Here is a 16,829-nt window from a genome sequence, read left to right as displayed (position 1 = left end):
GAGTTGTGTCAGGAGATTAACATGGGACCATAGGATACTTCATACTTGGAGCATCCACTTACTCAATTCATTAACCAATCTCTTATAAAGGTACATAAGATATGCATTTTAAGATGAATTTTTTTAAAATGATTTATATTACTATGCTTTGTATAATTTAAATTGATTATTCTAACACCATTTTTTATCTGTGCAGGTGACATTTTCAGGATGAGTCGAGGGATGAGCGATGAGGAGTTGCAGGACATATTCCCACGCATGTCTCCAGACAAGCTCGCGAGATTCAGAGAGATGGCAGACCAGGAGCTGTCTCGTTCTTCGTCAAGGCGCTCTGCTAGATCTGCTTCAGCGCGATCGGGTGCTTCAGCTTCGAGCAGACGATCTCGACGCTCACGACTTGGGCCAGAGGGAGGGACTGCATCGGGATCAGGGGGATGCTGCTGTGGAGACACGGATGTGGTATCTCTGTCTTGTCGTTCAGCTGAAGCTGCGTCACCTCCAGGATTTGTCACACCTGTGGGGACGTCTACTCCAGTTACTCCGGCTTTTGTACAGCTGTCAGCAGGTGCCACCCCTTTGGGTGCCACTCCGAGAGAGGTTACCCCCGTCGGTACACCGGATGTAGAGGGGTCTCCTGGATATGCCCAGGAGCATGGACGCAGATGGGAGAGGACCCATCTTAGGCAGACTTCTAAGGGTTATGGATATCTGGTCGATAGTAGGTCAGGAGCCATCATCATGAATGATGAGGGAAGGAGGGTGATGGCTCGCATGAGAGAGTTGTGCCAACAAGTTTTTCGGCACAACGTCCTAGATCATTGGAAGAACATACCGGAGGGAAGAAAGGACTACATAGTAGCATCCTTCCATGAGGAGTTTCCGGTGCCAACCGCAGTAGATAGATTCTCTACGGGCTGGATGATGGATTGCATGCGTGCATACATGTCACATAGACGATCCGACGCACACAAGGCAATCAAGAGTGGGGCTGCAAAGCCCGAGTAATTAGATGTAGACGACTGGCGCCGACTGAGGGAGGAGGCTACAGATTCTCCAGGACGTTGGAGTCAGCAGCGCGAGGCGGCGACGGCACGACTCGAGGCCGGAGTGGTCCATCATCTTGGGAGTAGCGGCCACAGGACATACTTGCAGGACTTTGTAAGTTTTTCTTTTGTTTTGCTTGTTTGTTTTTTTGAAATATTCTTTGTACTGACAATCATGTTTCTAACAGTTAGCATTTTGTTTTCTTTCCAACACTCCATTACAAATCGCGATCTGCAAGGCCTTGAGACTCGATATGCAGAGAGGCACAGTCTCAATGCATTGATCGACCGATTGTATAGACGCGGCGGCCCTGTAAGTCACTCATCTTTCTTGTCCGTAGTTACCATGAGATATTTGAATGCATTATTGTATGATGGATTGATGTGTTGTTTCTTTTTTTGCAGAATCTGTTCGATGCTCCTTTGCGGCGGGACGAGCTTTCGGGGGACGAGGATTTGTAGCTCGCCCTTGGATCCTTGGAGCTCACACACCTTTATTTTTTAGTCGCGTGATCTATGTAGACATTTTCTATGTATTAGTGATATCCTGTCATGATTGTACCAATCGCTTTTTATGCGATCATGTATTTATTTCATGTATCAGTTTTATGATTTCAGTATACATTCTTTTTGTTTGCAAGCGCTTTGTATATAGTAGTGCAGAAACTATTTTGTATGGCTCTCATACAGCACACAGTGATTTTATCCATGTTACCATCGCTATTAGCGTCACAAATTTACTGCTCACGTCGCTATTGCCGTCGCTATGCGCGTCGCAAACTTACTGGTTGCATCGCTATTAGCGACGCCAATAGCGACGTTTCTATGGCGTCGTTAATAACGATGCTTTTTGCGACGACGGGGGAAAATTTGTTATTTGTATTTTCGTCGCTTTAAACGTCGGTAAGAGGTCTATATCTTGTAGTGCTACTGGAGGTCATAGACAAGGCTAGGGCTAGGAGATGAATTATGCAAAATGATAGGGTTCCCCCTAGCTCCACTACTATTTGCCATAGCTACGGACCCCCTACTCAAAGCATTGTAGTAGAGAATGGAAAGAGGAAGCATTACAAGACTTTCACTACCTAATGGAAAAAAATTGTCTGGGTAGAACTTTGGTGATGACCACTCAAACATTATTCAAGTAGAAGAAAGAAATGTGGCCAATTTGTTGAAACTATATGGCCAATACTCCCAAGTATCAAGTGCAATCATAAGCAAATCCAAAATAAATATCTTGTATCTAAAGTTAGAAGACTAAATAAATTGGTTGTAGAAGCTAAGATCTAAATTGGTCAAGGTGGGTTGGAGTTTGACTTTTCTCCAAGTCGAGGTTTGAGTAAACCAAAAAATCAAGTAATTTGTGGCAAAAGGAACTTATATTTGCAATGTTTTTTATGAAAGTGTGCATGAGATGAGCAAGATGGTCATCTTTACATAATCATCACCACTTTTGGCTCGAAGTGCCACACAATTGTATGTTGTTGCTTACCTTACCTATGTTTGCCATCTTGCTCTTTCACATACATAGTTCATTTCACAAGTTTCTCTACACACATTTGCAATGAAAATGTGCAAGACAATTTCCCAATAGTAACGAGATCTTGCTATATCCAAACATCTTTTTGCTTATGTGCTTCCAAATTTGGCCTTATAAAATATCTACAATATTTAAATTTCTTAAATATTGCAAGTCTTGTGTTTTAATAGAGGTGCTTGATTTTGCAATTTAATTTTATATAACTACACATGCACATTACAAGCAAATTGCAACATGGCAACAAAGCAAGCATGAAAACCAAAAACATTATTGGACATTATGATTACAAGAATAGGACATGACATGATATATCATTTGCAAATAATAACATGATGGGAGAGTTTCCAAGTCACTAACACTCGCATTTAGCATCAACAAAGTGTAGATTACAATATTAATGACATTGTCACTACTTTTTATTCTATTTTGTGTCATTTTCCATGTAACTTGCCACTACTTGCACATACTTAGGAAGAATGCTTTTGACAATACCAATAAATAGCAAGCTACATATCAATGTATATTGTCAAACATTAACTATGATATTAGCAAGAACATATTCGCCAATGGCAACACCATACAAAGAAAACATGCAAAACTCCATCATGGACAATAATCTAAAGTCATGATAAAGTATAATGTCCAAAGATGGTCATACCTTAATGGTGGCATTGAAGAATCCTTTGGCGACATAAGTTCCTCTAATTTCATCCCCTAATGAAATCTTCTCTAAATAGCATAAAAGAAAAAAGTAATGTTACATAATCTCCCTATATTTCTCCTATCTTTCTCGCTCTCTCATTATCTCCCCCAATCTCTATCTTTTCCTCTTTCTTCCCCACCCCCTAACACATGCACACATATATACCCTCTCATTTGCAAGATAAGGCTAAAGACTTGGTTTTATATTCATACTTTGTAATGAGAACTTGTTGCATCGAGCCTTATAAGAGGTTGGTTTAAAGTAATTTATACCATCATTCACACAACCTAATGACTAATCATGGTTAATGTCAAGAAAAGACACGTGAACCACCTCCATTTTTGCTATGTCATAACACAAAATACACGAATATACATTCACGATAGGAGTGCAATAACTCGCTATTAATTATACTTCGAAGCTAGCATCATAATAAAATTTATTATCAATTCTACTTTGAAGCTAGTATTGGAATACCAATTGTACACAATTGCACTTTGAAGAAAGCACTCTAATAACAATTCTTGGTCTTATCGAGTTAGCGTTCAAGAAAAGAAAACAACATGGTGATTATACTAATCAACACAACCTGCACAATTACACTTGTAAGCTAGCACTAAGGTTGCATTATAATCACAATTTATAAGTCATCTAGAACTTTGACTACAATAAGAAAAAAAGGGCCTTGTCTAACTTTGTATTATATCAAAAAGTTAGGACTATACTTTGAGGATAGTACAAACATTATAGTTTACTATCTTATTGAGTTAACTTGTAAGCATGTTAAGCCTCTTGAACTATCAATATTGAAAAGATTACAAAAGGCAATAAGTTTGTCATCGAGCTATTGTCACTATGCCTCTCCAACCATCTCTAGACTGAGATATTAATGTGACATTAAAAAATAGATTAATCTTCACGTCTCTAGAACAAGAGATATGAAATGACATCCATATACAACAAGCCCATTTGGATATGCTCTATATACCTTCTTAGAGGATAAGAAAATCTAGCTAGATTAAGATCTACTCAAACATCATGTTGTATTGGGATATACAGAATAATAAACTTTTTGTATATCAATCGTTACCGATATATATTGGCTCTATGATTCTAAATATATTTCATGCTCATATACTTTTAAAGGTGAACTATATTATTTATATATCCTAAGAGAAGACATTGACTAAAAACCTATATAATAAGTAGTTTCAAAAAGTAAACCATGAACCAATAAATGTATATAATGAAATTTTCAAAAAGCTGAACTTGACGACTCCTTAAATTTAGAGTGATTTCAAAAAGTAAAACCAAATGTTCATAATTAAAAAATAAACCATGAACCAATGAACTTATACAATGAGATTCTCCAAAAGCTAAATTTAGTGACTCCTAAGATTTAGAACATTACTATTTTTTAAAGTTGATCAAATGAAAGTTATGTTCACGTCAAAGGCCTCTAAAATCTTGCTATAAATAATTTTATTTGCAACATCTATCTCAAATTCTTAACCATTTGAGAGATTTTTAGAGTATTTAAGGTTTGAAAACTTCTTTCTCTACAAAAGTGACATGTGATATCTAAAATAATTTTATTTGCAACATCTATCTCAAATTCTTAACCATTTGAGAGATTTTTAGAGTAATTAAGGTTTGAAAGCTTTTTTCTCTAAAAAAGTGACATATAATATCTAAAAGAGAACATGTCTTTATCAAGAGACAAGTGTCTCTATACTCATCATTTTTAGCAAACGATTGTTATTTATAACCTCTACTATTCACTTTATAAAGTTAATCAAATGAAAGTTTTGTTCACGTCAAAAGGCCTCCAAAAACCTGCTATGAACAATTTTATTTACAACATCTATCTCAAATTCTTAACCATTTAAGAGATTTTTAGAGTATTTAAGGTTTGAAAGCTTCTTTCTCTAGAAAAGTGACATATCATATCTAGAACAATTTTATTTACAACATCTATCTCAAATTCTAAACCATCTGAGAGATTTTGAGTATTTAAGGTTTGAAATCTTTTCTCTAAAAAAGTGACATGTAATATCTAAAAGAGGATATGTCTTTATCAAGAGACAAGTGTCTCTATACTTATCATTTTTACCAAACCATTGTTATTTATAACCTCTACTTTTTTACTTTTGAACTATATATTACAAGTCTCTCACTTCATTTGAAAATAAGCCCTTACTCTGAAATTTAGACCACATGCTTTGTGCTGTCACATCTATCTTTCCTCTAGGAAACGCTTTCTACTTGGTTTATCATAATCCAAGCACTAAGGAAAAAAATCAACTTCTTATCCGCATTTGAACAAGATTAAGATTTCAAAATCCTAATTTTTGAATTTGCAACAAATCAACCCTTTCATACATGGTTCAAGCACTTGGTGCCCTTGGTTTTGTTTCAATAAATTCAAATAGAGGGGCTAGTTTCCCTTGCTACATGGTGTCATCTCTCTCTCTCTCTCTCTCTCTCTCTCTCTCTCTCTCTCTCTCTCTCAACATATGTACACGTACAATTTGACTTTAATATCCCTTTACAAGAGCCACTTCTCTAGTTTTTGACCACTGCTCCTATATCGAAGTTAAGGACTCTCTTCACTGGCATATTACACTTTGGATAGAACCACACTGCATTTATCTTTCATCCATTGTAGCTGCCACTTTCATACCGTGGGGAAGGAGAATCATTGTATATCTGGAAGTGTCACATGGATCATAACTTAGCCTTCCATTGACAATAATAAACTACTCCTCTTTATTTTCATGGCAATAATTGATTGAGAAATTATAACTTTTTATGGCTTGGAATAATATTACTTTAATACAAGGACTACATATAATTATATCCATCCTCCAATTACTGAAGCTCTACACCTACCAAGAGATGGGCTTGAAACACCAAAAATAAAGTTTGAAGTTACATTCTAAGCAAACTCTGAATCGAGATGGAAGATAACGTTCATCATAATAAGAGTTTTATAATACAAAATTTTGGTCATTGTAATGTATTAAAAATATCCTTACATAGAAAAATAGATCCAACCATTTATTGGAATCAAACTACGTTTAAATTTCCTTTCAAGGATAAAAATGCATCTTTTCTATGGGAGCTATGTTTAGATTGCCTTTCAAAAATAAAAGTGCATGTGTAGATTCCCATATTAACCCATGTACAAATTTTTTAAATATATAAAATCCTATTTTCTTGCACTTGATTTGTATCAAAGATTGTAACAGAGTATGGAATTGAAAAGTTCATCTCAAATATGATTGAGAACTAAATAAGTTTCGCAAAGGAGTTAAAAGCATATTTGATGAGCCATTTTTTTTTAAATACCACATTTTTGCCATTTGAGAGATTTCTAGAGTAAATGGTTTGGAAACTTTTCTCTAAAACAGCGACGTTTTATGTCTAGATAAAGAAGTAACAACTTGAAGATAAAAGTACGTATACTTATCATTTACAACAAATGCTTATAATTTGTAGCCTCTATTCACTTTTCAAAATCCAAAGCTCCACACCAATATATGGAGCTTTGGATTTGAAAAGTTCATCTCAAATATGATTGAGAACTAAATAAGTTTCGCAAAGGAGTTAGAAGCATATTTGATGAGCCATTTTTTTTTAAATACCACATTTTTGCCATTTGAGAGATTTCTAGAGTAAATGGTTTGGAAACTTTTCTCTAAAACAGCGACGTTTTATGTCTAGATAAAGACGTAACAACTTGAAGATAAAAGTACGTATACTTATCATTTACAACAAATGCTTATAATTTGTAGCCTCTATTCACTTTTCAAAATCCAAAGCTCCACACCAATATATGAAAGGTCTCTCTTCATTTAACCAACATGCTACAACAATAATTCATCATTATTCCAAATTGAATCTGATATTTGTAGGAATGATCCAAAATAATCAGATTCCTACAAATATCAAATTCATTGAATGGATTGGAGGTGCTATGCGCTACAATGATGCCACCCATATTCTTGCAAGTACCTTCATCCATATGTCCAACTTCTGAATGGACGAGAACATTGATTTAGACCATGACAAGTTTATTGTAACCAAACTTGCTTGTTGGCTCATGACTTCACCATATGCTACAACAATAATTCATCATCACTCCAAATTGAGAAAAGGTAACATGCATTAACAATCTAAAATAGTGTAACATAGCCTGAACTTCAACAACATTAAAGAGAACAAATTGAGGGATTTCAAAAAAGAGAAATTGTGCAAGCACATGTTAGAACTACATGGCCTTGTATGGGGCTACGTAGTAATATGGTGTAAAGTCATTATGGTTTAGAAGGGCGCTCTCATAAATAGGCATGGATCCACCATCATCATCAAGCTAATGATGTTGATAAGCACAAGGGAGATTGAGAATGATTCTCTCTCTCTCTCTCTCTCTCTCTCTCTCTCTCTCTCTCTCTCTCTCTCTCTACCCCTAGAACATACAAGTTTCAAAGCACCTAAAGGGTAATTATAAGACTCCAAGAAAATCCACCTATTAACAAGGGTCACACATCCCAAACTCTCTTCCTTAGGGTTACTAAAGGCTTGTGCCCATTACTAAATTGCCCAAGGGAGATTGAGAATGACTCTCTCTCTCTCTCTCCCTCTCTCTCTCTCTCTCTCTCTCTCTCCTCAAAGGGCAATTATAAGACTCAAAAATCTACCTATTGACAAGGATCACACAGCCCAAACATTCTTTCTTAGGCTAACACTTGTGCCCATTATAATGTTGAACAAATCACCTACAAAGGTGCAAGGCTACAAAAATTATCCTAGTCGCCACTTGAGAGAGAGAGAGAGATAGAGAGAGAGAGACTCTACTATCCTTATATTGATTTACAACATAGCAACTTTGATTGTAACATGGCCACTTTACTTGGAGATAAATAACATGTACCAATGAAGAATGTAAAAAGCCAATCTATCCATCAAATTTCTACAAAAAATAGTAGTTAAGAACTTTTCAAGAAACAATGTTATTCAAGAGTTAGTTCACAAATAGGCAAATGAATAGTCCATACAAAAAACTTCACTATTCCCATCAACTTTCCACAAGTAAACATATGATAATAATTTTTTACTGATAGGTAAACGCATATCTGTTGCATGTTCAACTTAAACACAAAGATATATATTTTGACCATATTCTGTCAGTCCACCTTCTACATTGCCAATCTATTTTTGTCAAATATCAAACATATTTCTACATGAATATACATGGTCCAACTGCATGTCGCGTTTAGTACATGCATTGTGGGCTCCCTCCCACCTTGACGCAATCATACAAAAAACTTCACTATTCCCGTCAACTTTCCACACAAGTAAACATATGATAATTTTTTACTGATAGGTAAATACATATCTGTTGCATGTGCAACTTAAACACAAAGATATATATTTTGACCATATTCTGTCAGTCCACCTTCTGCATTGCCAATCTATTTTTGTCAAATGGCATGTGCAACTTAAACACAAAGATATATATTTTGACCATATTCTGTCAGTCCACCTTCTGCATTGCCAATCTATTTTTGTCAAATATCAAACATACTTCTACATGAATATACATGGTCCAATTGCGTGTCGCGTTTAGGTCATGCATTGTGGGCTCTCCCACCTTAACGCAATCATACATCTATCTAGATAATATCTTGTATTATGACCATCCACATTTTGCTTCTAACAGAACCAACAAATTTCTACATGACTATGCATCTAAATTTATTGAATTGTGCTCAACCACATTCTGCATTACCATTTTTTTATGACATCTACCACGCTTCCACATGATTCCTTGTCCAAATGTACCATATCATAAAATTGTTTATTTTGCGAGTTGGAATTGGTGCTTCCTTCATCAAATATCCTCAATGCCCTAATATAAGATATACATTATTTACTAAACATGCCCAATAACATACATCTCCATCTCTCTCTCTCTCTCTCTCTCTCTCTCTCTCTCTCTCTCTCTCTCTCTCTCTCCAAGCACAAGTCACCTTACTACGAGTTTACCCAATTTGGTTTTCATGAAAAAGAGTAACAGTAGAGATGTTAGGAATGCAATTCCATGCATGTTTCAAGATAATAAAGATGTCATTTCATGTCTCAATGGCACCAAAAATCGACTTGGGACTAGCATGACACATTTGAATCAAGATGTAAAGTTCTGTAATCGCATTGAATATTATACATTGCAACAAAGAAATAAAAATTATTCCAATGCAAATTAAAGTAACCTTACACAATTGTACATTTGCATGGATGAGAAAGAAAGGATCACTAACTTGTTTAAAAATGCCTTTCACAATATAGTAAAGAAATAAAAATCTTTCAAATGATTGGGCTATTAAAAATGAAGATTCTTCCTTCTACCAAAGAGGTTTCAACATTGCCATGGAGAAATCAAAATATCTTATTTCAAGTGCCAAGATCAAGTTCGTTTAAACACCAAGCTAATATGAAATATATAGTTTTAGCAGTTTGTTAAGTCGGAGAGAAGAATAAAAACATTCGCAAAGAAAATGGATTTTAACCTTAAGGTCATTGTGCAGTGGTGTATTTTGATAGATGCAAGATCTGCATACGCATAACATTTCCAAAAGATACATACATGAGCGTATTGAGGAAAGGACGTTACGGGAGACATGAAAAGCCATACATGTCTCACAAATCGGTTCAGGGGAAGCAAACTTGTTCTGTATACAGAAGGCCAGATTACAGTAGCAGAAACTGGTCCCAAATACTTGGCAGCAACATTTCACGGTACAGAGATTACGACACGGTACAGATCTGTAATCTGCACGAACATATATACAATAATATTGCCTGCCTCCTCATTTCTCTCCTGTGCCTATGTAGTAACGGTAGCATTAGGAACTCTTTAACGTTTGTAATTCTTTTATTGGATTGCACGTTGCCGAGCTTTCATCAGTGACTATGAATCTTAACGAAGCATTAAAAGCGTCATCTGAATGGTTTGTCAGCACTAACCACTAACCTCTGCTAAATTGACATTGCACAGATCTGTAATCTGCACGAACATATATACAATAATATTGCCTGCCTCCTCATTTCTCTCCTGTGCCTATGTAGTAACGGTAGCATTAGGAACTCTTTAACGTTTGTAATTCTTTTATTGGATTGCACGTTGCCGAGCTTTCATCAGTGACTATGAATCTTAACGAAGCATTAAAAGCGTCATCTGAATGGTTTGTCAGCACTAAGCACTAACCTCTGCTAAATTAACATTGCATTTCACTTCCTTTCGATGACGTGCAGTTTATTTACCTGGCATTATAACACTTCTTGTAACTGAGCTCAAATCAACAGAGCTCAAATCAACAATCACAGTGGTACTTTCAAAATTTATTCTCCTTAAATCAATCAAACAATCGTTCTGTTTCAAATGTTGCAAGAGATGCCAAAGGTGAAATGAACCAAGTGCACACCACTCGAGAGTTGTTTATAATGCACACTGAGCCATAGCCGAATGAACGCAGATAGTTATTGTAGAAAAAAACATCTTTTCCTCGCACTTACAAGATAATCAAAGTATGAGAGCATCATTGCCAAGATCATTCAGCAGCTTCAATGTGAGAATGCACATGAAGTGGTTTTGCAAACTGTAAAAAGATATTTCCAATTTAGAAATACCAATGTAAGATGTCACACAAAATTGGCCATCTGGACTGCAACACCTACTCTATCTTCCACCAAAACAGGAACCCATTTCGTTTAGGGTGTAGCGTACGAAAGTACAGATTTTTAAGCGCTTGTACTTCTCTATCACAGAGCACACTGCAAAGAGAGAAAATTACATTACCATTTACTACGAGTAAAATGTGCACAAAGAATCACATCTGGATAATCCTGACCCCGCCAGCACCTACATTAGGAGCGAATATATTACCAAACAAATTTGAGAAGACAACTTATCTCAAACCCCGAATTCGCAGGTGCAACAATGAGATGATTTGGGAGGAAATCCTATGTTTCAAAATGCATCTCACAAGTGGCTGCAGTACAGACGATTCCAACAGTTGTCAAACAACACCACAATCAATTTCTTGCTTTCAGCTTGGTATAAGTGCAGTGTCGTGATACATCTCTCCGAAGCTTTACCGCCTGAGAGTTTTCTGCGAGTCTAGATCGAGCAAGGGAGATCTTGTCAGGCAGCGGACGACCAGAAGCACTAACGGTCAAGCCAAACAGCAAGAACACAAATCTGTTAGGAACTAAGAAAAACGGCACGATTACCTGCACATACCTACCCGAAGCTACGATGAAAGCACTCTAAAATCATCCAAGATAAGTTGCAGGGAGACGAAATTTCAGGGATCCCCTCATAAGCCAACTTGCCTGATGGACACCAAAGCTTGTTAGACAGGTTACGCCATTCAATTTCGCATAGCACAGATAAGGCCAGAACTATCAACTGCAGTTGAAAGGGCGTCTAAGCTGCGTTTCGGCTAGGCCAATCCATGACCGGGAAAACAGCGCTAACAACGATGACTCTTCCCTCATAAAGTAAGATCGTCTTTCAAAGCGTTTCAGAGAAGTTTGAGACATTTCTATTTCATAATCATAGGGAAGAAGTCAGACACGGAACTCAGAAGAATGCTCGAAGAGACCCGTCCGAAGGGGATGTAGGGGCCTCGAGAAAGTGCAGGCAAACACACGAAGAGCCGGCACGTCCATGACCCCCTGAGGAGAAACCCTAATGTTGCAAGTCCTTCTTCAGCAGGGGCCATGGCTTCTCGCGAGCGAGAAGCAAGAGACCGCCTGCTGCTTTTTGGACTGCCAATTGGTCACACGATCGTCAAAAAGACGAAGACACGAGTGTTGAGATCTTAAGCCTGTCAATGGCTATGGCTGTATTTGAAGAGAAGAATGTCTTCCTTTGCTACCCCTTCAAACCCTAAAATTGCCAAGTTCCACTAGTCTTTGAAATATCTGTAGGCTGTGACATATTCAAACCCCTAAACTTGAGTCTTGGAGAGTTGTCTAACCTAAGAGCCTTCCCACACACAAGTCGATTCGACTTGCCCAATTTATGACGCTTGTAGGAGCGTAAACCTGTAGTCCACCATCGACTACTCTATTCACTTGTTATAGCTCATACAGAAATACTCTATTTAGTTGCTACAAATAGAGTTACCAACTACAATGGGCTTAGATGGAGTTCCTGCAACGAGAGTACTCAATTGACTTGTTATAGTCCAAATCACATCCTTTGATGCTATTACACCGATTTCCATCTCTTTACATCTGTCACTCTTCTCAAAATTGCTCTCGTGCCAAACAACTCCATCCCATCAACACACGTTATCTAATGGTGTTTGAATTCTAACCTTATCAACTATAATGCTAGGTCCTAATTATCTCAATGTTTTCTTCAATTAAGTGTGGCTCTTTGGAAAAACCAAAACAACAATTCATGATCTTTCTAAAATACAATATCATCTTAACAATTCGCCATAAAGGGAGAGAGAAGATTGAAAGCCTTGAAAACAAATCAAGTTCCTAGGTACTCGTAAAGCAAGAGATAACGATTGGGTCCAACTTGTTGAAGTCCTGTATTATACAATAAACAATTATTAGGCAAAATTGAAATAAATACAAATTCAACAAGAAAGAAAATAGAGACAAGAGAGAAGAGAAAGTATGCATGATACAAGATTGGGTACAATCTCCCCCCATGCATATATTTATGAATTGTATTAAGCTTTTGTGCTTATAATGACATTAAAAACCATCTCATTCTTGGGCCTTTACTTTTCTTGCATGAATGTCATGCTTTTGTTCTAATATTTCTAACTCCTATCAAATGTTTTTCTTGCATGAATGTCATGCTTTTATCTAATATTTCTAACTCCTATCAAATACACCTAAACAAAGGTTTACAAATATATACTACATTATTATTTGAGCTACAGGTTTGAGAGGTGTCGAAGCACCAAGGAGCTCCCGAACTTGGCACCCAAACCAAACCAAAGTGCTCATGCTCATGATTGGGGATAGAGAGAAACGTGTGTGGTCTCTTTTCACGACCTCCTCCTCCCTCCCTCCCTCCCTCCCTCCCTCCCTCCCTCTCCCCCCCACCTCTCTCTCTCTCTCTCTCTCTCTCTCTCTCTCTCTCTCTCTCTCTCTCTCTCTCTCTCTCTCTCTCTCTCTCTCTCTCTCTCAGCTACAAGCAAAGACAGGAGCAGGCAACAGTGTGCAGAGGGCAACAGCAACGTGCAAAGGCAGGTGAGTCCTCTCTCTCTCTCTCTCTCTCTCTCTCTCTCTCTCTCTCTCTCTCTCTCTCTCTCTCTCTCTCTCTCTCTCTCTCTCTCTCTCTCTCTCTCTCTCTCTCTCTCTCTCTCTCTCTCTCTCTCTCTCTCTCTCTCTCTCAGCTGCAAGCAAAGACAGGAGCAGGCAACAGTGTGCAGAGGGCAACAGCAACGTGCAAAGGCAGGTGAGTCCTCTCTCTCTCTCTCTCTCTCTCTCTCTCTCTCTCTCTCTCTCTCTCTCTCTCTCTCTCTCTCTCTCTCTCTCTCTCTCTCTCTCTCTCTCTCTCTCTCTCTCTCTCTCTCTCTCTCTCTCTCTCTCTCTCTCTCAAACAGATCAAACGGCTGTTCACAAATAGACGAGAGCAGGGATCAAACAGGGCAGAAGAGACCCTGCACTGGTCTGACGAAGGTGTCAGGCAGCGCAGGAGGCAGGCGACATGCCGCTCGAGCTCCATAACGTGGAGCTTCTAATCAGCCAGGCTATCAAGGAGGCGAAGAAAGATTTCAAGAAGGATGCGGATAATGCCTTGAACCAAGAAACCCGCCGGCTCCATGAGAGGATCCGGCGAGACTGGAGGAGATGGTGAAGACACTCACGGAAGAGAAGAGGGATCTCAAAACCGACCTGGACAAGCTACAAACGGAAGTGTCACATCTAGGGAGGCAAGAGAGGACGCGGATTTCAAAGCGGACCTCCGAGAGGCTATCATGAAGGAATGTCGAGAAGACCTCCAGGTATGCATTAAAACCGAAGTTGAGGCTTCCAGAGAGGGATGGGAGGAAAAAATCAAAGCAAACATGAAGGAAGAATTAGAAGGGAATAAGGAGGGGTGGATTGAGGTAGTGAAGAAGAACATTAAGAAGGAGGTCCAGGAAGAAAATAAAAAGGAGGAGGTAGTCCAGGTTCAGGAGACCTTAGAGGAGGAGAGGCTCAGGAACGCGCGTAGATTGAACGTGCGTATTATCGGGCTCCCCGAAGGGGCCTCTCCGGAGGAGGACGCACGTGGGCTATGCACCCGACTAGGGTATACGAGCATGCCCTTTACTCAGGCATGGCGTGCAGGACGAGATACTACCAAGGTCAGAACTCTGATATTACATATGAGCACACCGGAGGACAGAGCCGCTTTCTTTCGGAAGCGGATCTCGCTCCGAGGGATGACTGGGGCTCCCATCTTCATGGATGAGGACCTGAATCAGATGCAGATTGCACACAGACGAGCATGCATGCCACAGATACTCCAAGCACGTAGAGAAGGCCGTAAGGCCTTCTATCGAGATGGCCGGATTTTTATAGATGGACGCCCCACCAAATAGGGGGGCGTGGCCTATGAGACGGGGCAGAGGACTGTACAGGAGATCCCGATACGTGTGGCAGTTTGGAACTGCAACGGCTCCCTGTGGTCACGACCGGACAGACTTGAGGAGATTTTACCCGACCATGATGTTATATGCCTCACAGAGACACATGAGAGCCCAGAGAGAGGGCTTCCACGCATTACAGGATTTGAGTGGGTATCTGCATACCGGGCTACTACTAGGCAGAGTACATCTAGGGGCTCAGGAGGGGTGGCAGTTCTATTCCGTCAAGGAATACAGAGACATATCCAGTTAGTGAGATGAGATGAGGAGGCTAGTTACATATGGATCAGAGTGCAGATATCAAATGAGAGATGGATCTATATGGCAGTATGCTACTTTTCACCACGAGGGTCCAGATATGCTACTATGCAGGGTGATATTCAGGCCAGAGATTCCCCCTCCCCTTATTCACAGCTCTCAGAGGACATTATTCTGTATTCTAGTTTGGGTGAGGTCTTCCTTATGGGGGACTTCAACGGGCGCACACAGAGCCGACAGTGTGAGAGTTTTGATATGGAGTAGCCAGAGATCATGAGAGCATTAGACCTTGAGGAGTTGGGGATCAGTCGGGAGTCAGCAGATACTGGGCCAGACGCCACAGGGTATGGAGGGCATTTACTTGAGCTTGGTAGTAGACATCATCTCATTATTTATAAAGGGATGGCACGATGGCCATATTCAGGAGGTCTTACATGCTTCCCACATGGGGGGGGTGAGAGTACTGTAGATTATGTACTCGGACCGATCGATGGGATGCATACTATCGAGTCCTTCGGCCTTGGGAGACTTCCACTCGGTGCCGATCACACCTTTCTCAGTTTCTCACTCCTCACCTCATTACCATCACCACCTACAGATATCATACCCCACATGCATACTACCATACACTTCACTCATGAGCTCTCACATGTTTACTCACAGCATCTGGAGGAGCACATCACGTCACTTGATCCATACACACCCCTTGATACACTGACCACTGATATCACACGCATTCTGCATGATTCTGCTATACTCAGTTTTCCACATCACACATACACGCACCCCCCTCGGACAGGTACCATGCCACAGAACAGGTGGTATGATGATGAGTGCAGAGATCTATGTCGACAGCTACGCGATTTGGAGGCCAGAGGAGAGATCACACACACAGACAGGCACAGAGACGCATGCACCGCTTGACCCGCCGTAAAAAGCGGGAATGGGAGGAGGAGAGATATTGGGATATATACCACCTTCTTATGAGCAGAGATTGTGCAGAGGCATGGAGGCAGATCAGAGAACCACGCTCACCCACACCGATACATGACCCTGTAGTATGGCATGGATACGCACAGAGTTTATATCATGTACCCGCACAGTCGCTGATACCCACACCATGTACACCGAGACCGGGTATTTCATCATTTTTCACCACTAGTATGGTGAAACATGCTATCTCACGGTTACAGCATGGCCGCGCTCGAGGCCAGTTTGATCTTCAGGCAGAGCATATTATATATGGCAGAGACACATTGGCTCCACTCATTGCTCACCTCTTCAACCGTGCATTGTCTGAGGGGTTCCCTGACTCGTGGACAGAGCACACCATTGTACCTATCCACAAGTCAGGGGATCCTATGGATCCTAACACGTATAGGACCATCATGATTGGGCCAGTTTTGGCCAAACTTTATGGCACGGTGATGGAGGAGGAGCTCAGCACGCTGGTAGAGAGAGAGTGCATGCGCGCACCCGGACAGGCAGGGTTCAGACGGGCATTTTCTACCATAGACCACATCTTCACTCTCCATTGCCTGGTCGACCAGACACGAGTGAAGAAACAGAGATTGTATTGTTGCTTTGTGGATTTCCGCAAAGCCTTTAACACG

General features: G+C 39.8%; 1 protein-coding gene across 1 annotated transcript; it reads left to right on the top strand.

Annotated features, from left to right (window-relative positions):
- Window positions 1-14,304: 14,304 nt before the first annotated feature.
- LOC148032735 (uncharacterized) lies at window positions 14,305-14,913 on the top strand. Its single transcript, XM_087683960.1, has one exon. It carries the CDS (start codon window positions 14,305-14,307, stop codon window positions 14,911-14,913), a length of 609 nt encoding a protein of 202 aa, XP_087540086.1.
- Window positions 14,914-16,829: the final 1,916 nt, after the last annotated feature.

Source organism: Lygodium microphyllum, chromosome 8 (assembly GCF_053477565.2).
Source record: "Lygodium microphyllum isolate KBCC chromosome 8, Lygodium_microphyllum_v1.1.10, whole genome shotgun sequence".
NCBI classification, from domain to species: domain Eukaryota; kingdom Viridiplantae; phylum Streptophyta; class Polypodiopsida; order Schizaeales; family Lygodiaceae; genus Lygodium; species Lygodium microphyllum.
Note: the sequence above shows the minus strand (reverse complement) of the source record. Positions and strands in the feature narration are given on the sequence as shown.